Source organism: Myotis daubentonii, chromosome 7, assembly GCF_963259705.1.
Source record: "Myotis daubentonii chromosome 7, mMyoDau2.1, whole genome shotgun sequence".
In the NCBI taxonomy this organism is placed as follows: Eukaryota; Metazoa; Chordata; class Mammalia; order Chiroptera; family Vespertilionidae; genus Myotis; species Myotis daubentonii.
Genome location: NC_081846.1, coordinates 45,579,118 through 45,604,445, shown reverse-complemented (window position 1 = coordinate 45,604,445; position 25,328 = coordinate 45,579,118). Strand labels below are relative to the sequence as shown.

At 40.6% G+C, this 25,328-nt stretch overlaps 1 protein-coding gene across 6 annotated transcripts in view; it reads left to right on the top strand.

The window, feature by feature from the left end:
- Nucleotides 1–25,328, top strand: part of MAP3K20 (mitogen-activated protein kinase kinase kinase 20) — a 140,429-nt gene that overhangs the window by 83,162 nt on the left and 31,939 nt on the right. For 5 of the 6 annotated variants that reach the window (XM_059704056.1, XM_059704053.1, XM_059704052.1 and 2 more), the window contains 5 exons: nucleotides 1,964–2,070; nucleotides 10,102–10,237; nucleotides 22,168–22,212; nucleotides 23,974–24,004; nucleotides 24,101–24,240. In XM_059704056.1, the coding sequence (XP_059560039.1) occupies nucleotides 1,964–2,070; nucleotides 10,102–10,237; nucleotides 22,168–22,212; nucleotides 23,974–24,004; nucleotides 24,101–24,240 (459 nt within the window). Of the gene's footprint in view, nucleotides 1–1,963; nucleotides 2,071–10,101; nucleotides 10,238–14,048; nucleotides 15,554–22,167; nucleotides 22,213–23,973; nucleotides 24,005–24,100; nucleotides 24,241–25,328 lie in introns of those variants that run through there. The other variant, XM_059704058.1, reaches the window with a different exon arrangement.

Below are 25,328 nucleotides of genomic sequence, written 5' to 3'. Positions count from 1 at the left end.
GAGCAAGCTGGTTGTGGGTTAATGCCCCGTCATTCCAGTGGCTTACCCCCGGAGCTCAAAATATTTCATTGAAGAAAAGAAGGAAGTGTAGGTAGGTATTGGTTCAAGTTCTAAAGTGACATTTCCAAATAAGAAGAAAGGTAACAGTTAAAGCCCTGAATTTGAAAGGAAGTCCTGTTTTACCCGCATGTGGTAAAGCGTTCTGCAGGCTTACCTGCGAGGCCCCTGGTGCTGTGGCCTATTTCCTGTGTGATGCTGGGCGGTTGATTCTCTGAGACTGATTTTCCTTATCTACGAAAGGAAGATAACTAAAGAAATGCTGTGTGCAGATGCTTAATAAAGGGCCTCGTTGTGATTTTTAAGTAAGGAAAGCTGCATAATTCCTGAAAGGAAATTAAGTTCCTTCAGAGGAACTTACCTAAGACCTTAGCCCAAATCTTGCCTTCTGCAGTCAGAGGATTCATAAACTATCATTACCACAAAAGTCTGCATTGGTGTTGCTTGGTTAAATGTTCACTTTGATAATTTCTCTTTGAGAGCATATTCTATGGATAAAATTAAGATTTTTTTCCTAGGGGTACTTGTCATCCAGTTACAAAAGATTTTCACCTTAATGCAAGAATGATTATGTAGGAATATACTATTTAAAACTTCATTAGTTCTTCTGCCTTTTTAATGCAAAATGAAAATCCTATATTTATTATATAATTTGTTCCTATACAAATAATTAAAATTTTGTAACCTTACACATAGTGGTAGAAATTAAAATGGGAACAAAGTCAAAAGAAGACAATATTTTTCAAATTTCCTATTTACAGCATTTTTCTTTTTTGCTTATTAGAAGGCTTGATATATATTAGTGACATTTTGCTACTTTTGCCCTCTCTTAATCACACACACACACACACACACACACACACACACACACACACTCTTTCTCTCTCTCTCTTAAAAGAACTCAGGGAAAAAAAAAGAATTCAGAATAAATCTCTCCATTTTATATTCCTGAGAAACGGGAAAATTGCCTTTCTTAATGTAGGAAGCACTCAAGTCCTGAGAGCAAGCACCTCAACATTGTTCCTTCTTGTTTTTGTGCTCCTAAATTAAAATGCATGTTTTAATTGCCGCAACTGTAATTTATTCAGAAATGCTATAATTATGAAGCATGATGAAGAGAGAATATGCATCATACTTTTATTATCTTTCTCCATTTTTGGTTTAACCTTTTCTCTCAACCTTGGCTCCAGTCTAAAGAGATAGACTACTGTAGTTACTGTAAGCTAAAGAAATACACCTAACCACTCCCTTTTCAATTTCTGCTAAACAGTATCCTAGTGTTTTCCAGCACCAAAGTTAGTTACAATGTGGAATAAATATTGAGAACAATTAAGTTATGATGGCTTTTAAATTGGGGAAATTTTCTGAGCAAGTGGTTTAGGAAGTTTTGTTGGTTCTGATAAGTTTATAAGTATATTTTCTCCAAAAAAATTATTATACACATTTTCGAACATCCAGAAAAGTTGAAAGAATTTTACAATGAATACTGCTATACCTATCCCCTAGCCTAGACTCTACTATTAACGTTTACATGCTTGCTTTATCACATAGAGTTTTAAAGGATTTAACTTTTGCCTTTTACTAGTAGGAGTCCTTAATCATACCCAGGTCAAAGAGAGAAATTAGTACTTTCCTTACCTGAAGAAAAACTGAAATTATTCCAAACGGAGGCCACAGATTAAAAAAAAAAAAAAAGGCACGAGTCTATCCTTATGAATAATTGATTGAAAATAAGGAACAGTTCCCTAAACCTGAGTGGTCTGGTGGTTGTAAACTGACTAAATTAGGACTTTACATCCTATTTTATTTTGTCATGATAAGTTGAACTTCTTATTGTGCTTATAGATTTTCTCTTGAAGATCTATCTGAATTTCTAACAAGTGGTTATTTATTTTTTCTTCTTCAGAAACGGCCGTCTTTCAAGCAAATCATTTCAATTCTGGAGTCCATGTCAAATGACACTAACCTTCCCGACCAGTGTAACTCATTCCTGCACAACAAGGCGGAGTGGAGGTAGGTAGGCCTGCTCAGCAGGCACCTCCCCTGGCTTCAAGGACCAGGACTAACTGACATGAAGGAGAGAACCAGAAAACTAGATGACAATCCTGATATCTAAGAATAGCTTAGAAATTGCGGCTTTTTATTTTGCTTTTAATATTTTTATTGATTTCAGAGAGAGAGGGAGAGAGAGATAGAAACATCAATGATGAGAGAGAATCATTGTTCTGTTGCCTGCTGCACCCCCCCCCCCCCAAACTAGGAATCAAGCCCACAACCTGGACAGGTGCCCTGCCGAGAATCGAACCGCGACCTCCTGGTTCATAGGTTGATGCTCAATCACTTGAGCCACACTGACTAGGCTTGTTTTCTTTTTGTGTTAAAAATTTCTGGAGATCTAATAAGTCTTCCATTTCATATGTAAGCAAAAATGAGAGTTCCCCTCTGAGCTTGTTGTATGAGTATGTGGAAAGACTATTGAAATCACATCTTCTGAGACACAGGACAGTTAGTTGCCATCTCTCTGTGTACACTCTGTGTTGGAAGCTTTGGCCTCTGTCCAGTGAGAAATAAAAATACTGTTTGCCTGGAAATTTGCAGAGAGCACTCTATGTTGATGGAGAAGGTAGGGAGACTATAAAAACACTTTTGAAAGAAAACTTTAGATGTTATAAATCCTATTAAATTGTGTCAAGTGTAAAACAAGTTCAGTAATGAGAAAATGGTATTGTGTGAGTGGAAGAAGTAAGCCTGGGGTGAGACATTTGAGCCAGGTCACATGATGCTCGAATATAAATAGCATGTTTGGGAGCTGACATTCCTCCCTGACTCAGCAGAGACTTAAGTAACTGCCTCTCTGCTCCTGAGAGCCCAGGCCGTAATGAGATGCCTTGCGCCACCTGCTGATGCCAAATGAATACTGCATGTGTTTTGAAAACGATGAAGTTGTTTTCTGTTCCTAGACATGTTTTTGGGCTGTTTGGTTGGTATTTTACAATAACTTTATTTATTTTTATTCTTTTGAAATCTTTATCAAAGGCCAGCGAGTTAAATGAATTTTTATTTAGGGACACAAAAGGAATACTGTCCGTTCTAGTCTAGGCACAAAGGATTTGGTTCTGGGCTGAAATAATTAGCAAAACATGTAAAATTAATATTTTTTTCCTACAATAAAAGTTCAGCACAAAATACTAAATAGTAAGTCCATATAAAAGGGTGCCCAGTATTCTAGGACAGAAGCCAAAATACTTAGTAAGACTCATGAGACTCACTTTACTCTGGCCCCAGAGCCTCATCTGAAGAGCGTCGGTCTGTCCTTTATTTCTGGCTTTCAGTCCTTCAGGAGGTGCATGGTTCTTCCTCCCTCAGAGATCTTGCAAAATATAGTTTGTGTTGTTTAAAATTCATCCCTGTTTATAACATTCACAGTATATCAAGTAGATAATAATATTTTACCTATCAAACTGGCGAAGGTTAATTAAAAGCACTGCTATTCCTCCACGTATATGGACTGTGAGGCAGGCACTCTCACACATGGTTGGCAGGATTGTAAACTGATACAGCCTTCCCAGAAATCAGTTAGGATCAGGAACCTTTAAATTTTTCATACCATTTGTCAGAGAAATTCCATCTCTAGGAATCTATTCTAAGGAAGTAGAGATGTGGACAAAGACATATGCCCAAAGGGTTTTACAGTTAAAAATAAAAAGCATCTTCAAGCCACACTAGTGTGGCTCAGTGGTTGGGCGTGGACCCATGAACCAGGATGTCACAGTTCGCTTCCCAGTCAGTGAACACGTCTGGGGTTGTGGGCTTGATCCCCTGTAGGGGACATGCAGGAAGCAGCCAGTTGATGATTCTCTTTCATTATTGATGTTTCTATCTCTCTCTCCCTCTCCCTTCCTCTCTAAAATCAATAAAAACATTTTTTAAAAAAAAGGCATCTCAGCCCTAGCCAGTTTGGCTCAATGGATGGAGCATGGCCTGTGGACTGAAGAGTCCTGAGTTTGATTCCGGTCAAGAGCACATGCCTGGTTGCAGGCTCGATCCCCAGTAGGGGGCATGCAGGAGGCAGCCAATCAATTATTCATTGATGTTTCTCTCTCTCTCTCTCTCTCTCTCTCTCTCTCTCTCTCTCTCTCTCTCCCCCCCCTTCCTCTCTGAAAACAATAAAAATATATTTTAAAAAATAATCTATAATAATAAAAGCATAATATGCTAATTAGACCAGATGTCCTTCTGGATGACCTCCCAGATGAAGCTGGGGTTGTGAGGGAAGCCCAGGTCCCAGGTGCCAGAGGGAAGCCGGTGAGGGCAGCCAGGGGAAGGAAGGCCTACTCTTGCATGAATTTCATGCCTCGGGCCTCTACTAAATAAATAAAAAGGCATCTTCAAGGTCCAGCATTAGAAAAATAGGGAATGGTTACAGAAAATACTGTCTATCCATAGGCTGTTGTAAAGTCACCTTTAGGGTGTGGGTGGTGGCTGGCAGGGGCATAAAGAGCTTCTGAGAGCTGATGATATTCTATTTCTTCATCTGGGTGCTGGTTATACAGGTGTGTTCACTTTGTGAGAATTTATTTTGTTGTATTTTTCTGATATGTACACTTTTCTGTATGTATATTGTACTTCATTAAAAATGTAACTTAAACCCGGCTGGTATGGCTCAGTGGTTGAGCATCGACCTATGAACTAAGAGGTAAGGGTTTGATTCCCAGTCAGGGCACATGGCCGGGTTGCAGGCTCAATCCCCAGTAGGGGGCGTGCAACCTAATCTAGCTGGTCAATGATTCTCTCTCATCATTGATGTTTCTCTCCCTCTCCCTTCCTCTCTGAAATCAATAAAAATATTTTTAAAAATTTTTAACTTAAAAATATAAAAATAAATAAAGCTCATCCCTGTTTAAAACATCAACTCTAATGACAGAGAGCAGCTAAAATAACATGACTTTCAAGAAGTATTTCCTGGCCCCAGACCACATGAGGCTCCACTTTCTGTGCTCAGAGAACATCTCCTTCATAGCCCATGACTGCTATTGTAATTAACAAGTAATTTACAGTTTATTTAATGTGTGTGTGTGTCACTGGCTAAAGTGGATCAGGTTTATCACTGTACCTACAGCATCTAGAACAGGGGTGGGCAAACTTTTTGACTCAAGGGCCACAATGGGTTCTTAAACTGGACCGGAGGGCCGGAACAAAAGCATGGATGGAGTGTTTGTGTGAACTCATATAAATTCAAAGTAAACATCATTACATAAAAGGGTACGGTCTTTTTTTTTTTAGTTTTATTCATTTCAAACGGGCCGGATCCGGCCCACGGGCCGTAGTTTGCCCACGGCTGATCTAAAAGGTACCTTGACCATAGCAGTTGCTCAATAACTATTTGGAGAAGAGAATGCAATGGTGCTAATAATATAAAAAGACAGTATGGTATTGCACAAGAGAATATAAATATGCAAGTTAATTTGTTTGCCATGACAAATATGTTCTTACATGCATTCACTCAAATATTTGTTGAACTTTGGCTGAGGCAAGGTGCCCTTCTAGGTATTGGGTTTGGTGATGAACAGATCAGTCCCAATGCACATGGAATGCCCAGTGTTGAACTATGAAGTATAAGTATACAAATAATTATTACTATTTTGAGAATAGTATCATACTATTTACTATCATACTAAAGGACACAAAAAGGCAGTTCCCCCAAAAAAGAAACCCAATGGCCAAGAAACATATGAAATATATTCAACCTCATTTAGCAGTCAAGTAAATAAACCTAAGGGAACATAATTCGCTTCTCAGATTAGCAAAAATTTATATCATGAAAATACCCAATGTTATGAATTTTCTCATGCATTGCTGGTGACAAAAATACTACCTTTCCAAAGAAGGTATTCCTAAAAAAAAATGAATGAGAAGATTATGCAAGAATGTAGGACACCTCTATCCTTAGAATCATAAAACTGAAAATGGCATAAAGTGCAATAAAAAGGAGATTCATTTTGCTTTTATTGTTTATTTGTGGTTTTTAAAAGTTACAATATCTCCATTCACAGAATAGTATGGAGAAATTCATGGTAACAGAGATCTGATAAAATTATTTTAAAATAGAGGCTACAATCCAGTATGTTTAGAGTGATTCCATTTTTTGTAAAATAAACATATGTTTATATGTATATTTGTGTGTACATAGAAAAAAATATCAAAAGGTCATTGTTATCATTGGGTAATAAGATTATGGAAGAATGTTTTCTATTTGTTTATCTTTAATGTTTTCTATGATAAACCTGGATTAGCTGAGTAATAAATTTAATGTTTTAAATGCTTCAAAATGAAAAGATGAGGGGAATAAAATTGGTAAAACATTATTGTATTTTAGTAAAAGGTGAATACAGTAGTTGCCTAGAGGGCTGCCTCATTGGCTATCTTTTAGGAATGAGTTAATCCCGAGAGCTGAGAGAGTATAGATCGTTACCTGGACCACTAAACCGCTATCTGAGACACAGCAGAGCTGTTTTATCTGAACTTGGGCATTGGTTAAAAACATGGAGAGTAATATATTAAGTAGAATAACAATAATAAGCACAGCTGTCATGTATTACATTCTTACTAGATAGTTATACTTTTTTCAGATTATCTTTTTTAATCCACATAGCAACCCTGACATCACAGATGCAAAAACCGAGGCCTGGACAGTTTGGGTAACCTGCCCAAATCACGTCGTATAAGATGGATCCAGTAGAGCAGCAGTTCTCAACCTGTGGGTCGCGACCCCTTTGGCGGTCGAACGACCCTTTCACAGGGGTTGCCTGAGACCATCCTGCATACCAGATATTTACATTATGAGTCATAACAGTAGCAACGCTACAGTTATGAAGTAACAACGAAAATAATGTTATGGTTGGGTCACAACATGAGGAACTGTATTTAAAGGGCCAGAAGGTTGAGAACCACCGCAGTGGAGGCACCCAGGTGGTCTGACCCCAGGCCTGCAGTAGCACACACGTGCAATACTGTTCTGGGACGGTGGCCACTGTCACACCATCCACTTACTAGCGTGCAGTGTTCCCTTGACCAGGCTCCTTTTTAGAGAAGAGAAATATGACAGGGCATGATTGGTTTGAATAACGTAAAACAACTATTTCACTCAATATACCAAGTGGTGAAAAGAATTAAATGTTTTGGCATCATCTGGGTCAGTGATCAGCAAACTGCGGCTCGCGAGCCACATGCGGCTCTTTGGCCTCTTGAGTGTGGCTCTTCCACAAAATACCACGTGCGGGCGCGCACGTACAGCGCGATCGAAACTTCGTGGCCCATGCGCAGCAGTCGGTATTTTGTGGAAGAGCCACACTCAAGGGGCCGAAGAGCCGCATGTGGCTTGCGAGCCGCAGTTTGCCGTCCACTGATCTGGGTGTTTCAGAAGACAACACATCAGACCCCTCCTCTCTCCCCCCCCACCTCCCGCCCCCACTGGGTCTGGTGTCTGAAACCATGAGGCTGTTGTCCAAAGCCTGTATTGAAAATCAGAGTCACAGTGAAGTCAGACTCCAGTCCTTTCTGGTGTTTCTGGCAAATGCTTGTTTTCTGGTTGAGCTTCCGCTACCCAGAGACCAGATGGAAGACCTATCCAGTTTTAGAAAGTTAAATGACTATGCTGGAATTCTTTTTAAAATGAGGTTATTAAAAACCACCTTGACTATGTTCTTTCCTTTGACCTAATGAATGACAGGAAAGAAATCTTGTCTGCGGCTCTTGCTCATCACACCTTCAGCTTGTTTCTCCTCGGTTGACTTGCTAGCAGTAGTGGCAGTGAGCATAGGAACAGAAACTATGTCGTCCTGTCTCGGTTTTCATTGCCCCGTGGGGCCTCTGCGGCCTGTGGGAGTGTGTGCTCCCTGAGCCGGGTGGTGTGTAAGGGAGCACTCGGATCTCTGTGTCGGCAAAGCACTCTGGGTTGTGGTCTGACTTGTGATCAAATACTCTCCCTGGGTCATGGCCTCTTAATAACAAAGATCAAAGAAATGTAATCTTTGCTCTTTGGGTATTAGCACACATCATTTAATACATAAGAACAAATATAATCTACACATTATATACTTATGTAATATATATACAATAAAGCTGTTTTTTACTCATTGACCTTTTATTTCAAAGGAAGTTTCTGTCTAATAAAGAAGATAATTATACTTCATCGCCTGTTTTTAGCATATGGAAAATTCACAGTAGGGGCAGTCAGCCTTCGTTAGGTTTTGTTTAAGAGTAAAGCTGTAATTTTCATCAGTTAAAACATGTAAACCGTATTTTTTACAACAGGAAAGTTATATAAATGCATTAAGAGATGCATTTGGGTGCAAAACAACGCATCACCAAAAGCAAGGACAGCAAGGGGCACAGGCTGTTTTACTCTCTTTCCCTCTCATTGACTGAAGATGGCTCTTTCTTTGTTATAAAAGTTGAACCACATTGATTTTCCTCCTCAGTCTTCTATTTTAGAAATAAAAACAAACTTTTATTTATGAATGGGTATAATATTTATGTCTGATAGCATACTTGGGGACTATAGTGTGACTTTACTATATTGGTTTTTAATTTTCAGATGGCACCAAGGAAGTAGTCAGACCCAAATCTAGACCCATCTCAATAGCTGTTCCCTGAGTTGGGATTTGCCCATAATTGTTTTGTCTGCATTCGTTTAGTTCTCATCTATGAGGACATTGGAGTAAGCTGTCCACTTATTCTGATTTTCCCTAGAAATAAAATAAAAGGCAGATTTTGGTCGCATATATTCATTAACTTAGATCTGGGGGCTTCTACTTTCCACAGACATGGTCTCAGCCAGAATTCCTGAGTCTGCCATGCAGGTTTGTCTTAATGGCACCTGGAAACGAGGTTGGCAGCACTCAACAGCTGCTCTACACATCACCTCTTTCCAGCCTCTTTCTTCTCTGTGTGTGCCTTCTCCAGCCTTTCGTCCCTAGGGTTCTCCCTCCCTCGCTACATCTCTCTCTCTCTCTCTCTCTCTCTCTCTCTCTCTCTCTCTCTCTCTCTCCTCCCCCTCACTCCCTCCCTCTTTCTTTCTCTATTTTTTTTTTCATTACTGTTACTTTTCTCATGGGCTCTTCAGAAACTCAAGGGAAAGAACACCCAGCTCTCAAAGGATAAGTTTAGACTTAAACATGGTAGTCCTGAAAAAGGAAAAAAAAAATGCATTGAGCCATCTTACCAGGTTCAGTTTCTATGAAGTGGTGAGGTTGGTCGATCTATACAGACTCAGGAGGGGGCTTTCTTTTAAAATTATTAGAGTGAAAAAGGACCTTGGAGTACATATGGCCCAGAATTTCCTACACTTGCCTGATGGTAAAAACTATCTGGATCTTTTATTAAATAATATAAATTCCTGGGCCCCACCCAACTCTACTGAATCATGAGCTCTAAGGAAGGATCCTAGTTTGGTTGTATGGGTTTGTTTGTTTGTTTTAAGCTGCTGCACAGGTAATTATTAGGATCAGGCAAGTTAGGAATCCCTGATGTCAGATAACCACCACCCCTTACAACTCAGGAAACAGAGTCAGCTTAATCAATTGATTACTTGACTTAGCCAGTGAATAAGCTAACGTGACTTTACTAATGGTGTGATATTGATCACCTATCTTGAGGATCATTTTCCCATCTCTCTCTCTAAGATTAGCATCTGTTTCTTGGGACTGTTGTGAGAATAAGATGAGATAATATAAATTGTCCTTTGTAAATTGTAAAGAGCTAGACTAGAGGAATGTGAGCATTTATTAAATGGCTAACCTAGAACACCAGTGCCATGGCTTTGGCTCCTCAATGCTTTGTTAAAGTATTTGAGCTTATTTTTCCAAACTAGAAACTACCCATTGACTTTGAAGGCCATGAAAGATGTGTTATTCTCTGAGAGTTTGCTGTTTGGTTTAAAAGCATGAGTTTTAGCTTTTTACCTTGATTACGAGTAAGCATTCTACTGGACCATTTAATCACTCTTAAGCAAAGTTGAGACTTAAACCAGTTATCCCTGTGCAGGTGTGAAATTGAAGCAACTCTTGAGAGGCTGAAGAAACTAGAACGTGACCTCAGCTTTAAAGAGCAGGAGCTCAAAGAACGAGAAAGACGTCTAAAGATGTGGGAGCAAAAACTAACGGAGCAGTCCAACACCCCGGTGAGTGTTCCCCATAGGGATAACCTAACCGCATCCCCGCCCCCCCCCACCCCACCCCCAACATAGATGACACGCTGAGCATGGCGCATGGCAACTCTTCCCCTCCCTCCCACTGCCACCTCCTCACTTCCTGCCTAACACTTATATATTATAAGGCCCACACTTATACTCAAGTAGCACTCATATCTCATTTCAGTTACAAAATCCCAAAAATGTAGAAGAAAAGCTTACTCTATTTCTGGCTCTTTCCCTAAGAACTATTATTCTGTCAGGGTGTTCATATATTAGAATTACAAAAATAAAATCCAATGTATTTTCACACCATCTGCTAGCTGCCCAGAACATGTGCCTTAATGCTGCTTAACTCTTTAAAGTTCATCAGTTAATAAATGAAATACAGTCTAAGAAAGTCTTTGATGTGTCAGAACCTCACCAGGTTTTTCTTCTAAAGAGAGATAATTTAATGACTTATAAATGACAAGCATTAATGTTCCTTACTCAATTTGGCATTATGATCATGGGCTGTAAAAGACCTCCAGTATTTAATACACCTAGGAAATATCTCGGTTTACTCCAAGCCTTATAATTCAAGGATAATAAAAATTATTTTTATGAGTTTTGCTATTTATACACTTACCTTGAGCTTATATGTTGATATGTTATATCAGTGGTTCTCAACCTTGGCTGCACATTAGAATCACCTGGGAATGTTTTTAAAATCCTGATTTCTGGGCCTCATCCTCTGGAAATTATGTTTCTTTGTTACTAATGTTGTGGCCCCACCCCGTAACAAAGAAACAGAATTTCTGGAGGATGAGGCCCAGAAATCAGAATTTTAAAAAGATTCCCAGGTGATTCTAATGTGCAGCCAAGGTTGAGAACCACTGTGTTATATTAAAGTCTAATCAAATTTCAGCATTCTTTTCTATTTTAAATGATTTATCATTTTGGAAACGAAGTGTAAATTTATCATTGGTTTTTCCAGGTTTTTTAATGGGTCATATTTGTCCACTAGTAAGGGTAAGATTAAAAGTACATTTGTTATAAATTTTACATTTATTCTTGATAGTTGCTATGGCAGTTATACCAAAAGAAATACATAAATGCCCTTCACTTCATGATCTTAAAAAGCTTTCCTATTTTTAAAAGTCTTAATCTCCCTTAAGCAGTCAATGCTCAATTGCAAAGTATTTTCCAGTGTCTAAAGAATAAAATAGTTTGCCTCCTTTTCCCATTTATGTGGAAAAGCAACCTGATATCCAAAAAAGGGAAAATACAGTGAAGGTAAATGTTTCTTATCGGATTTTACTTTTTTAGAAAAGTAAAATTCAGGGAATCCCAAAGTAAAACCTGAATTGCTATCCGTTCAGACTATCGTGGACATTAAAAAGGTACCACATTTTATAGGTTCAGTGAATTTAACTCGGCTCCCGAGAAAGAAGTCAGGGAAGTTTCCTGTTCTGGTTGAACTGATGCCAACAGGCAGCTCAGAAAGCGTTGCCCTAGGACCTGTAAGGAGCTCTGCTCTTCCCAGAGCGGGTGAGAGGCAGAAACCCGGCCATCTTCCTGAGTTGTTTGTATTTTCCCAGTACATTGAAATCTTCAGCTATAAAGCATTGCATGGCTTGACTGTAAACGTAGCGTTGTAAGAGCAAACTTTAAACCACCTCTTAGAGTACGCTTTAGAACCTTTCTTTGGTTTGTTGGCATTCGTTTTGCTAAGAAATCATGGGCTGCCTTGCACACGTTCTTGCTATTATTAGTAACGTAGTTGTGTAATAAAGAATGAAACACTGGGAGTGCTCAGTAGGTTGTATGCTGCATTTTAACCGCAGAAAACTTCCTGTAAAGGAGCTGCTCTGAGGGCTGCCATCTAATAATGGCCAGCATGAAGCACCGTCTCAGCGAGATTCTCTTCCCTTTTCTTACTTGTGAGCGCTAAGTTTTCTTTCTTTACATACTTGCCTTTAATGTCTCTTCTGCTCGGAGCTGGTGTCTCTGAAGGAAAGAAAGTTTGTGCTCAGGTACTTTATAAGTAGGTATTTTCTTTAATCCTCACACCAGTGTCTAGATGAGTGTAAATGAGGTTTCTGAGAGAAGGATAAAATAAAGCTTTTAAAAAGGAAGTGGCTGGAGATTTAAGTTTCCTGTAGGTAGTCTCATCTTAATTATAGAAGTTTAAAATGGACATACCTTCTTTAAAATTGTATTATTGGATTTATTTTGAGGAAGGACACTATTTTCTTCCCTGAAATTAAAATATTACTTAAAGATATTTGGGAAGATGAATTCTCCATACATATATATATATATGAACAGTGTTTATTTTATAATTATTATATTATTATAGCTTGATGTAAAAAACTTTATTTCTTTTAAGAGTAAAAGCTTATTTGAGAGACATTTATTAAGATCTTAATATAATGTGAGGAAGGACCCATAAGATAATAACAAAACAAGGAACAAAGAATTTCCCAAGAGCATCTAACAACTGAAAACAAATTTGCGAAGCTGGGAAATTTGACTACAAGGAAAATAATATCCTGTTTCCAGTGTTAAAGGATCTAAAGCCATTATTTTCTATAGAAGAATTAGATGAAATTCTTTTTGAACTAACAACCTCAGAAGTCTTTTCTTCATAGAGTAGGATTTTTGAAAAACTCAGCTCCAATTTTAATTTAAAAGTTAGAAAATTGGCCCCCAAATGCATATTTATACCCAGAAAGTAAAGGTCACCCCACAGTGATATATTTGTACATTATCATAAATTTACCCATGTTTAAACATCACCAAAAATATAAGCCTTAATTTGCTTATTTCTCAAGAAAAGAGGCAGTAACACTTTTCAGAGCCAAACAGTTTTACTCCCAAAATGAATCTGACCAACATTTATGGAAATAGGTTGGCTGTTCAACATAATTACATAAGGTAGAAAAATAAATGTCTGTATCCACTGTGAAAAGAAGAATTCCTAAAAATAAAATCATACAAAAGAAGAAATTCTTAGTATTCTCTATTCTTACATAGTAGAGAATAGAGAAAAAAAGTAACAATCTAAATTAGCAGTAATTCCCTTTCCTCCCAATTTTCACATGGACTTATGTACTTGTTTATAACATAACTATTAGAGACAGAATCTAGAATTTGTTCACAAGTAAATTGTTTCATAAATCAGATAACTAGTATTATATCTTATCTAGCTGTAATAAATAATAAATGGAAACAAGTGAATTCTGGCCTCATTTTTTGGTTTAGATTCAGATCCTAATTTAGCTAAAAGGGTAATTAATGAAAAAAAAGGGTAATCAATGACCCACTTTTTTTTAGAATTATATTGACTGCTGAGCTGTTTCCATGCTTCCGCTAAGCTTTTCTTCTTTGGTTCAAGGTTTCTTGATTTTTTTTACTTGAGATTTCATCTCCATTTAATTTCTTTTTTAATATACTAGTTAACTAATGTTTCTCCGATGAAAGTGAAATTGGGAAAAATTAAGAGAAATCCTAAAAACTATTTTGTTTTAAGCAAAATGAAGGCTTAAAATGTGCAACTTTCTTCCCATTTGAAATTTGGCTTCCGACAGTGCTTTGCAAACTTTGGGTTGTGATTGATTCTGTCATTTATAAATTATGGCAAATCTCCTGCAGCCAAACATGCCAATAAATAAATTCTCCCATAATTCCCTGGATTCATTTACTTCCCTAATCATGTACCTTCTGCGCAGTGCCCGCTAATTTTGTGGTATCTGTTTTCCTTTGTTTAAATTGATCCTAATTTCTCTTTTTACTTCTGTCCTCTCTTCCCTTGTGATAGCTTCTCTTGCCTCTTGCTGCAAGAATGTCTGAGGAGTCTTACTTTGAATCTAAGACAGAGGAGTCAAACAGTGCAGAGATGTCATGTCAGATCACAGCAACAAGTAACGGGGAGGGCCATGGCATGAACCCAAGCCTGCAGGCCATGATGCTGATGGGCTTTGGGGACATCTTCTCAATGAACAAAGCAGGAGCTGTGCTGCATTCTGGGATGCAGATAAACATGCAAGCCAAGCAGAATTCTTCCAAAACCACATCTAAGAGAAAGGGGAAGAAGGTCAACATGGCCCTGGGGTTCAGTGAGTTTGACTTGTCAGAAGGTGACGATGATGATGATGACGGTGATGAGGAGGATAATGACATGGATAATAGTGAATGAAAGCAGAAAGCGAAGTAATAAAATTGAAAATGTTTGGAAAAAGAAAATAAACTTGTTATCTCAGTCTGTACAAAAGCCAGGAAGGAGGTAGAAAACCAAGAATTTGTAGGCCAATTGCATTTCTATAACAGTCATTTCTTTATTGATTTTACTTTTGATTTGTTTTTGCTTATAGAAACATGGGGGTGGGGGAAATCAAGCCAAAAAGGCATATGAATCAGCAAATGTGGTGCCTGATTATAGAAACTTGTGATTCCATATACAATATAGGATTTTTAACTAATGACATTCTGGCTTTTTTTAATTTAATGAATACTTTACAGCTTGTATTTTATTTTATTTTATTTCGTTTATTCAGTTGCCTAGGAAAACTTACATTTTGAACAAGCACTCTTAACTCCTAATCTTTTTTGACACTTCATTTCTTGTAACATACTACTTTTTTTTTTTCTTAAGGCGATACACTGTCCTGTCAGAAATAATTGGCAGTGACTACAAAAATCCAACAATAAAAAAATTGAAAGGTTTAACAAATACTTCCTCAGAAATATCTATATGCCGAGAACTTTCAATACTTAATAGCACAACTAGTCCAAGTGAGACCTGAGAGATGTTCTCCATAGTACATTCGAAGGAGAAATACTCTCTTCTGAAAACAGCAGATGTCACAGGCTTTCAAACCAGTGCTAGCCCTGGAAGCTTCTGAACAACTGTCATCTAAGGCTCACCTCCTGTGTGCGGACAGGGATATGGTCTTAGAGGGACCCTTGCAGGCAGTGTGTTGACACAGGCCTGCCCTGCACTGCTGGTAAGGGCGTATGCGTGTTTGTTTTCCAGAGGGGCCTGATAATCTTGGATCCTAAATATATGTATAGATTTTTTAAAGAAGGAAATAAATATTATAAAAGGAATGGCAAAGATATGTCCTCACTACTTTGGCAAAAGTGCAAAAGGAAGGGTTCTTCTTAATATCAGATGGAGCCTTCCGGGGCTGTCTGTTTTAAACCCTAAGTGATGCTGAAGTTAAAGAGAAGTAGATGCAGGCGCAGCTGTAAAAACCTGGAGATCGTCTCTGAATGTTACCACCTATTTGTTAAAGCTTTTTTAAACTATAAAACACTGGGTTTTTTTTAAAAAAACAACAAAAAAAAACTACAGAACATTTATAGTTATATTTTTTTTTTAAAGGCAAAAGAACAAAGACTTTTTTTCCAGCCTAAATTAGAGAGCAGAGCTGTTCATTTGACTATTAAATCAAAGCACTTTTGGTGATTCTTTTTATGGAAGACTTAAGAAAGGATATCATCATAGATACTATCTAATCCTATTTCCAAGTATATTTGATCATAAAAAGCCTCTTGGAATTTGAAGCATGGCGTGCTTCTAATCCCCATTAAAAGCTGAAAAATACCACAAAATGATCAGTACACTATTCCAGCTTTGTTTGGAGAAAAATAACGAATAAAATGTTCTGCGTGCAAGATGTAGAACAGCCTATATAAGTAGAGTGATAAAGAGAGGGATATGAAGTCAGGTCATGATTCAAAGCCCTGCGTCCACTTGCTGTACAATCTTGGGCAAATTATTTAACCTCTGTGTGTCTGTTTGCTCATCTCTAACATGGGAATGATAATAGGATCTATTTTAAAGAATTTTTGTGAGGATTGTTATTATTATTATTATTATTATTATTATTATTAAATAATACATGTAAAGCACTTAAGTAACCAGGCCCATGGTAAATGGACAGTTAATGTTAGCTGCTGTAATTATTCCAGTGAAAAGACAATAAAAAATAAAAGGTTTCACTAACCTTCTGGAAAACTATCGACTTTAAGTGATATTTATTTAGTATGAAATGAAATTAAATATTGATTGCTTTCCGGAAAGAGTGTGAGCTACAGATTAATCCTGTTGCTCTTTGAAGCTACCACCCACAGACCAGGTAAATACAGAAAGAATAGGTAAGCTTTCACCTGGAAAGGGGGTTCCCACATACCCGTTCTGATACACGCACACCACAATAGAGTGCTGGTGACTAATGGGCACACACTTCCACAAGCATCCGGTCTGCTCCCTGACTCAAGCCAAGCCGCTCGAGCAGAAAGTCTTGGAGTGGGGCAGAAGGGACGGTTTTCAACTCTTGACTTCCCAGCATGCCCTCGGACACTGTGGCTTAGCAACCTGAAGGAGAGAGCCAAAGACGGTAGTTTAAAAGCCTCTTGCACGTTTTACCAGGCAAAGATAGTCATTCATCCACAGATACTCACTGAGCCCCTTCTCTGCGCCAGGTGCTGTTCTAGGGAGCAGCTAGACAAAAAATCTTTGCACGTGTGGAGCCTACGTGCTAGAGAGCAGAGAGCAGCAATAAACAACACTAAAACACCGTATAGAATGGGAATGTTTGGTAAGTGCGTGCTGCAAAATGAACAGGGAATGAAGATAAGGCCCATGGGGAGTGTTGAGGTTTTTTCATGTCTGGTCAGGAAAGGCCTCGCTGACAAGGGACTCTCGATGGGCTAAATTTGGGATCTGTGCACTTGATGGAAGAATGTAAACCTTGCCCCTTATTTAGGAAAAATCAGCAATAAATTTAGAACATACGACCTTAATGAAACTGACTTTTTGGGCTTTACATGTAAATCTATTATGATTACACACAAAGTTTTGCTGCATTAGTAAAAACAGCCAAGTGGGGCCAAACGAGAAGGTAATAGGACTCTGTACCAGACCCCGATTTACCGTTAATTAGGTAATATCCGTTACTCTTTCACCTGCTGCCATTTCCCACCAATATTCCAAAGATGGTCATAACTCAGTCCTCTGCCATCAAGAAACGGCAAGGACTCGGGATCCAGCAGGTTGAACCCCTCAGGATCAAGCTTGAAACTGTTCTCCCCCGAGAATTAGGCTGCAGGTAGTGACCATATGGCACTGGCTGTTCTACATTCTGTCCCAAAGCAACATCTTCCTAGGGTTTCCAACATTCCGGAAACCCCAATCATATAAGCGGGATTTTAAAGTAGTCTCACTCTGTGAAGATGAGAAGACTTTAGACTCTATTATTCGTTTCATTAATTTTATAAAGTTATTAGCCATATGGAGAAAACCTAATCTAATGTTAATTGTGCAGCTTCTAATTAATACACTTTTCAGATCAGTTTTTGAAATGGCAAGTTATTGGTGTTTGCTCTATTTCCAATTATTTGACTTACAAAAATGTACATTTGTAAGAGAAAGAAACATAAATTTGAAGATTCAAAATGAGAATTGAAACTCTGAATTGTAGTAATAATTGTTGGAGCCATACAACTGAGAGCATATTACTCTTTCATCTTTTTCCCTTTACTCATAAAGTTGATCCTGTAGAATTTGATGGCACCTACTAGTGGTTCTCAGCCGAGGTAGTGCTGTCACCTGAGGGTGATTGGGAGTGCTGGGTGTCATGTAACTGAGGGCATATATAGTGCCCAGTGCCACAAATGGTAACATCCCGAATGCCAGGGACAGTTACACCCAGTAGATAATTCCATCGTCCCTTCCTCCACTGAGAAACTTGCTAAACCTGGCAGTTTTAGAGTTCCATGTCTAATCGTTTTACCCCAAACAAAATCACCTGAGTCAAACGATGCATTTTTCAGAATTGCAGCTACACAATCTGAATTTTGTAGGTTTGTGGCATTAACTTCAACCTCCACTTGTGGGAATGGGTTCTTTCCCCATAAGAATGCTGGTGGAAACTTTATGAAACAGCTAGGTTTACTCTCCTGTTACCCCAACGCCACTATAACTAGAGGAAAACATCACTAAGGTAGCTACAGTTCTGCAAAGTGGCCGGCTTCATTTCAAAGGGCCCTTTTCCCTCCAGTCACAGTGTCATATTTTACGTAAGTAACCAATGGCAAGAGGTTGCAGGCGCGTGGCCCTCTTGTTTTCGAAGCTGTCGAACTGTTGAAGGCTGGGTTTGGCCAGCGATCTTTAACAGGCAGCAGATTAGTTAGACTTTAACACCAGCTGAAGCATGCCATCTTGAACCCCATTAAAATCAAGGAATTGCGGGTGGGAGAAGGCTGGGAGAGATCCAGAAGGACTTCTGGAGCACTAGGATTACTTTCTGAGTTTTCATTGGAGTGGTAGGAATTTCGTGAAAGGTCACTTTAAAACTTATTCTCAGTTAAATACTGATACTGTCAATTGTTGTGATACACTAACCTTGCTGCAGCCTTTTGAAATTAGCAGTCTCACCAAACCACGTATGTAACAGAGCAGACATGTTTCTATAATCAGGTGCCTTTTACTGATTTTGAGTAAGACTGGTTTCCTGCTTAGATGTTCAGTGCTTTGACTGGGGCATAGCCTGGCGGCTCTAGATGCAGCATTTCTGTGATGACAATGAGTGTCTACCAGGAAATCTGAAGGACTAGCCATGTTTCCTCTGATTCCAACTTATTTGCATTCTATTGCCTGTGAGGAGCTTTCTGGCATGTGATTATTTACTTCAAAGTAGAGTTTCAAGCACCTACATTAATTATTTTACATCGTGTGCAGAATAATATATCGTTTCATGTCAGATACAATACACTGCACATATTGCTTTTACACTGTTTTAAAATTTTGTACTAAATAATAGAAAATATTTATATTCTTTGAGTGTGAGCTTTGAATAGATGGCATTATCACTTTACTGTTTGGGGGGTTTGTTTTTGTTTGTTTTTTTAACAATTTTTTTCTCAATTATTCTACTGCAATGTTATTCTGAGGAAGTCCTATGCCAAAATCTTATGTAATGTTTGTATGGAAGATTAAATTTTACTCTTGTGTGGTAAGACTACTCAGTTATTGACTTCATCGTTGGAATTTGATATTCCGGCACAAAGTCCACAATGTATTCAGAAATCCAGGCTGGTGTCGTAAATTTCATTTTGATGTGAACTCTGCTTTCCTTTGTTCTAAGACTCCATTTTACAATAAACGTTTTGACAGTAAACCCTTTGTTCCGTGTTACTGTGTGTATCACGTCTTAGACTGCCGGTGTCCTTTGAAGTCACACGCATGCACGTGAGCGTGAGCTTTTCTCTCCTGAATTCGGGTGGAGTGATGAATTTGTAAAGGGACGGGGTCCAGTCACAGGTGGGGGATTTTTTCTTATCCCCCAAGAGCGACAGGAAGGCTTGGAACGCACCCTCAGCACCTACACTGACATGTTAACAAGGTACAGAACACATAAAGGAGACAGGACGCCGCTGCGTGGCTGGAGGTCATTCACCTCCTCCCCTGTCCTGCCAACGCCAAGCCGTCCTGCAGCAGCGCCTCCTCTGGCTGGTCTGTGCCAGCACCTGCAGGAGCCTCGCCAGAGCGGGTGCCACACTGAGCCCAGGCCTTTCCCCGGCATCACATCACCTGCAGGAGCCACCCTCAGAGCGCCCGAAACTCTTCTCTCCTTTTGACATTAAAACCGAAGGTGTTGGTTTTGATAAGTTATTTCTTTTACAGCCTTCATTCCAATCAAGAAATACTTACGGATCCATTTGTTTAGCACAACATTTGGGAATGGTGTAAAAATCAACACACTGCACATCCCTCTCCTCCCTCGAAAAGCCAGCCCTGATGCAGGGAAATATTTTTGTAACTTCGTCTGTTGTTTCTTGAACTAATCAGGAAAGTTCCCTACTTCACATTGGTTTCCGTTATGGGAAAAGGAAATGGCTTGTTTCTGCAGCTGCATCCAGCTGCCCTGCGAAGAAATAAACCTTGTCATGTATTTTCTTTGGTGAAGTTCAGTTTAGAGCAGCGGTTCTCAACCTGTGGGTCACGACCCCTTTGGGGGTCGAACGACCCTTTCACAGGGGTCGCCTAAGACCATCCTGCATATCAGATATTTACATGACGATTCATAACAGTAGCAACATTACAGTTATGAACTAGCAACGAAAAATAATTTTATGGTTGGGTCACAACATGAGGAACTGTATTTAAAGGGCCAGAAGGTTGAGAACCACTGGATTAGAGCCTATTCCTCCCGTCGTTTTCCTTTCCGCATTGTTACAGCAGGTGAGTGTCTGTGGCACCGATTCCGCCACACACCGGGCATTTCAGAGGAGGGGAGGGGCAATCCCCAGGGGAGAGGTACATGGGGGCAGCAGAGTCTACAGAGAGCAGTAGGGATGGTGCCCTTGCAGCGTATCTATAATACTCAGACTCCACACATTCATAGTCACTGTAACCAGTGGGGCTTTTTAAATTCTGCCTGGCCCCCAGAGTCGGCCTTATTTCTCTTTATTCTTAGACACACACTGCCTCTGGTGCCCTGGTTAGGCAAATGTGCCCTGCCCATCCTTCCTCTTCCACCCCCACCCCACTGCCGGTGTTTTGCCCTGTTGCTTCTCCTCGCCTCCCTTCTCCTTGCCCTGCAGTGCCCAGCTCAAGCCACTATGCCTTCCATTTCCCCATCTTAGTCAATGAAAGCCTCCCTTTTCCCTGGCATACCCATTGACACTGAACTCTATACCGGAGAACTTAGCATTTTAGTAAATACAGCCTTCAGTGTTATTCACTCAACAAATTGTTCAACAAAAATTTACCAGGTACTGTATGCCAGACACCGGGCTAGGCACTGAGTAACCCAAGAGGAGGGTGTCCTTGATCCTCCATGTGTAATTCATACCTGTTTTACCCCCGCCCCCCATTTCAGTGAAAAGCTCCTTGCAGTCAGAGCCATGCCATTCCGAGCAGGGTCTGAACCTGTGAGTTCAAAATACCTGCAGGTTAAAATATTAACTCACCCACCCTCTGACTTTTAACACTAATATTAAAAATAACCAAATTCGTCTTTTTCCCAGCTCACCCACACAAAAAATATTTGTAACAGAGGTTAAAAAGCACCTTGCTACAATTATATCTCATGAGCAGTTCAACCATTTTAACTAGTTAAGTTAGTTAAAGTTGGCGGCTCTATCAAACTCTAATTCAAGTCACAGGAGACCCAGGTGTTTTTCAGGTTATATAGGATGTCTTACTATGGCCACGGGGCACTTACTGAAGGGAGTAGCCTTTTGGCTCTGAAATGGTGCCAACTGAGGTCCTCTTGCGAAGTGACCTCTCCTGTTTGCGTGCCGGACAGGGAGGGAGTTTTGTTTGTTTCAGTTAGAGCCGCTCTGCAGCCTGGGCTGCTTAGAGCAGTTCCAGTTTCGCTTGTCCTTCTTCATCCCTGTCTCCTCATATTTGTTTTTTTTAAAATATAATGCAAGCAAGACATTGAGTTAAACACTTAGACATTCTCCTGTAAGAATAAGCATGGGTCGTCTGGTTACCAAATGGTCGCTTTGGAATTTTCATTAATAATCAAGCGATCCTCATGTTGACTGAGAATTCCGAAGAACGCCCTGGCATCTGACAAATGCCAGACATTCCTTGACTGCCAAGCCCTATTGTGGGATGTGAAAGGACTCGGTGTGCCAAGTACAAACAGAGAAAAATCTCAAGATGTACTGAGTCCGGCCCCAGCAGCTCACAGAGAGCAGTGAATGGTTACAGAGAGGTGGCTGCACCTGGTTGGCTTCTATGGGCAAAATCCATGGAGCCCTGAAAACTCCTCTTACGGTCAGGAGACTTGTTTTCCGTTCAACCTCACTGGCAGGAAGAACCAACCAGAGCAGCAGCCGAGAGCTGAGACAGACAAGGGGCTAACCCAAAGGGACAATGATAATATGCTTGTTCTATTTCATTCCTGTTTCCCCTGCAGCTGCTGCCTTCCTTTGAGATTGGCGCATGGACCGAGGATGACGTGGTAAGCTGCTTCTGCTAACATGGCAGACGACCTGGGCGGGTGTTCAATCAGTGTGTCCGCAAGTTGCAAACGCCTCAGGAACTAGAAGTGGACAGATTCCATGCTTGTCTGTTTTTAATGCAGCAATGTTTAAAATAAGGCCTCAAGAGCAAAGCAAGTATGGCTCCACATCTCACCACAGCATCCCACCTCCCTATTTGCCCTGAAAGGTGTCCCAGAATAAAATAATGAATCCCAATAACAAAAGGAAAGGGCTGGTCTGGGATACCGAATGAACACACTTTAAAAAAAAAAATGATCTTAAGTTTTCCTAAAATTACCAGGGATGGACTTGAACCACAGCCGAGAAAGATCTGGTAACAGCAGCACTGCGATCCTCCTAACTGGGTTTCCTTCCCGCCTTAGGCCAGTTCAAAAGTGACAGGTTCCATTTTGCCATCTTTACTCTGACCTCCCCAAGGAGGAATGGGCATGAGCTCTCACACATTCTCTGCAGCTGGAGCCAGAGGAGCCGCAGGTTTTTGAGAGAAGTGGGCAGACTCAGCCAAGGAAGTCCTGCACCCACCCTCGGGGAGAGACCCTGAGGGAAAGTCCTACTTAGCCCTTTGAATCTCTGTATCTGTTTCCTGAGTGGAAAACGGTCTGAGAATTCTGGATCAGAGACCTCAGGCCCTTATGCTCAAGGTCTCATTAAATGAGAAAGAAGGGGGGAAAAACTGTCCTGCCAGCCTTAGCAGGCCCCGCCCCAGGAAATGGGCCAGGTGCCACAGGTACAAACTCACCACCAGAAACTCCCGGGAAGGTCTGTTTACCTAACTCAGCCTGGTTTCTGGGCCAAGGCATTTCCCTCCCACCTTCGTGTTTGGGGAAGTAAAGGTGCTTTCAACATCAGCTGGCCTCTGGCTCCTACAGGGAAAGGAAACTTGGTACCGGTTGCATCTATTTCGTCCCATTCGCTCAGCCCTGGTGATTCTAAGGTTCCTGCTTAACAGGGAAAGAGGTCATAGGATCTCCTTTATTCAGAGCATGGATAGAATCCCTTTGTCCCCAGTGGCAGCGTTGGTGCATTGAATTTGAGAAGTTTTTTAAAGGCTATTTTTAGTCTTTGTCCTGGGGTTCAGTGGTTTTCAAACCATTTAAATAAAATATCAGGATCAAGCCCCCCGCTCCCCCTCCAGAGACTTGGTGGGACTGGGTCTGGCCTCCCTTCTATCTCCCTTGACCAGGGTTATGTGAGAAGCTACCAGTGAACATGTGCCAAGTGAACTCCAAGCACTGGGTGCAAACGCATCCTCCATAAGAAGCTCCATGCGTTAGCTTGTCTGGGCCACATACCTCCTTCGTGACCAGGCCCAGAGCGGGGGACAAAGTCTCCCCATTTCCTGTCCACTGCTGTGTGGTCCCTGTTACTCATACAATTTCTGGCTAAACCAGTGCCCCTCAACAGCCCCGGGGACACAGATGGAAAACCATTATGAGAACCTTCTTGAAAGGATTTTAAAATATTTTTCCCTCCCAGATAAGGAGGAAAACCAACATCCGTCAAGTGTCCAAGACCCCCAAAGAGAAAGAGAGAGAGAAGGAGCTCCAATGTGAAAGCTTGAAGTTTTAAAATCATAAAAAGAAAATTTTCTGTTTTACCTTGTGGTTGAGTCAAAATTAAAGCTATTTTAACCTCTTGAGAACTATGGATTTTACTGCTAAGTCTGGCTGTGGATCATGTATGAATCTTGAAAACTCTGTATGTCCTCTCTTTCACAGTATTTGTGGGTTCAGCAGCTCGTCAGAAAAGGCAAGTGGACTAATTTACCTTCTTCATTCATGGAGTTAACTTTGCTGTGGACACGATGTCATCTAATTTTATTCTGCCTTCTACTCCCTCCCTCAGGTGACTCTTCAGCAGAGATGAGCGTGTACGCGAGCTTGTTTAAGGAGAACAACATCACGGGAAAGCGGCTGCTGCTCCTGGAGGAAGAGGACTTGAAGGACATGGGCATTGTCTCCAAGGGGCACATCATTCATTTAAAGGTACCTCGGAAAGGGAGGGCAGTCAACCGTCTTCACTGAGCGCCTGCTCTGTAGCCGAGCACGTGGTCTGTGGGCGGCTGAGGACAGACACACAGCTGCGCTGGTTGTACTGAACCACGTCCACACCAGCTGATTATTAGCGGCAGCCCCCGGGGGACCCTACTTCCTCCTCAAAAGCCAGCATCAGAAGGGTTAGTACCTGACACCGCAGAGGTCACCTGGATACTCCTATGCTCACCCAGGTCCTCAGGAAGTCTCTAGTCTAGTGGAGAAGATAGGTGTTCAGCATGCAACATTGGTAACATGACAGATGTGAGCAATGCCACAAAGAAGAGGTGAGGGTGAGATGAGGAGGGGCTTCTGTGAAGAAGCTAAGAGCTGAAGAACAAGTAGGTGTTAACCAGGTGAAGGGGAAAGGAAGAGGCGTTCTGGGGGGAGAGTGTGCCTGTGGAAAGGCCCGGGTGGGAGAAAGCTTGGTGTGCAGAGGACCCGGAAATAAGGCAGCGGGTGCCTGCAGAACCGGCGTCCCACCCAGAACACAGGATGTAACTTCGTAAAGGCCAGAGAGGCTAGGTGTCCACTAGGAATGCCTAAGGGTGACGGAACTTGTCCATGGATTGGGAAGAACCTCAGCACTGCAGCACCTCAAATGACAGGAGTGTGTGTATTCAATTTGTAATCTTCACAATTTTGACTTGCAATAGACACACCATCCATGTACTTTAAACCCTCATTTTCTCAGGAATTCTAACATTGACCCCAAAACTTCAGTCTTGAGCCGTTTCAAAGCTAAACCTCTATTTTTACTGTTCCTTTCTTATAGTTTAGCAACCAGATCTGTTTGTTTGTTTTAGTTACTGAAACCAAATAAGAATTTCTGGCATCTTTGCAGCATTGCTATTAATCAGAGGTCAATATTGAGCAAGATCTTAGGATAAAATCAAGTTTGCTCCCCAAATTTCCTCAGCCCCAGTGTGGGTGGATGGAGGGGTGGGCACAGGTTAGAAAGAAGAGAAATAGAATAAAGGAGGGAATGTAGAAAAGCAGCTTCCATCCAAATCCACATCTTCGCAAAGCCTCAACCAGCA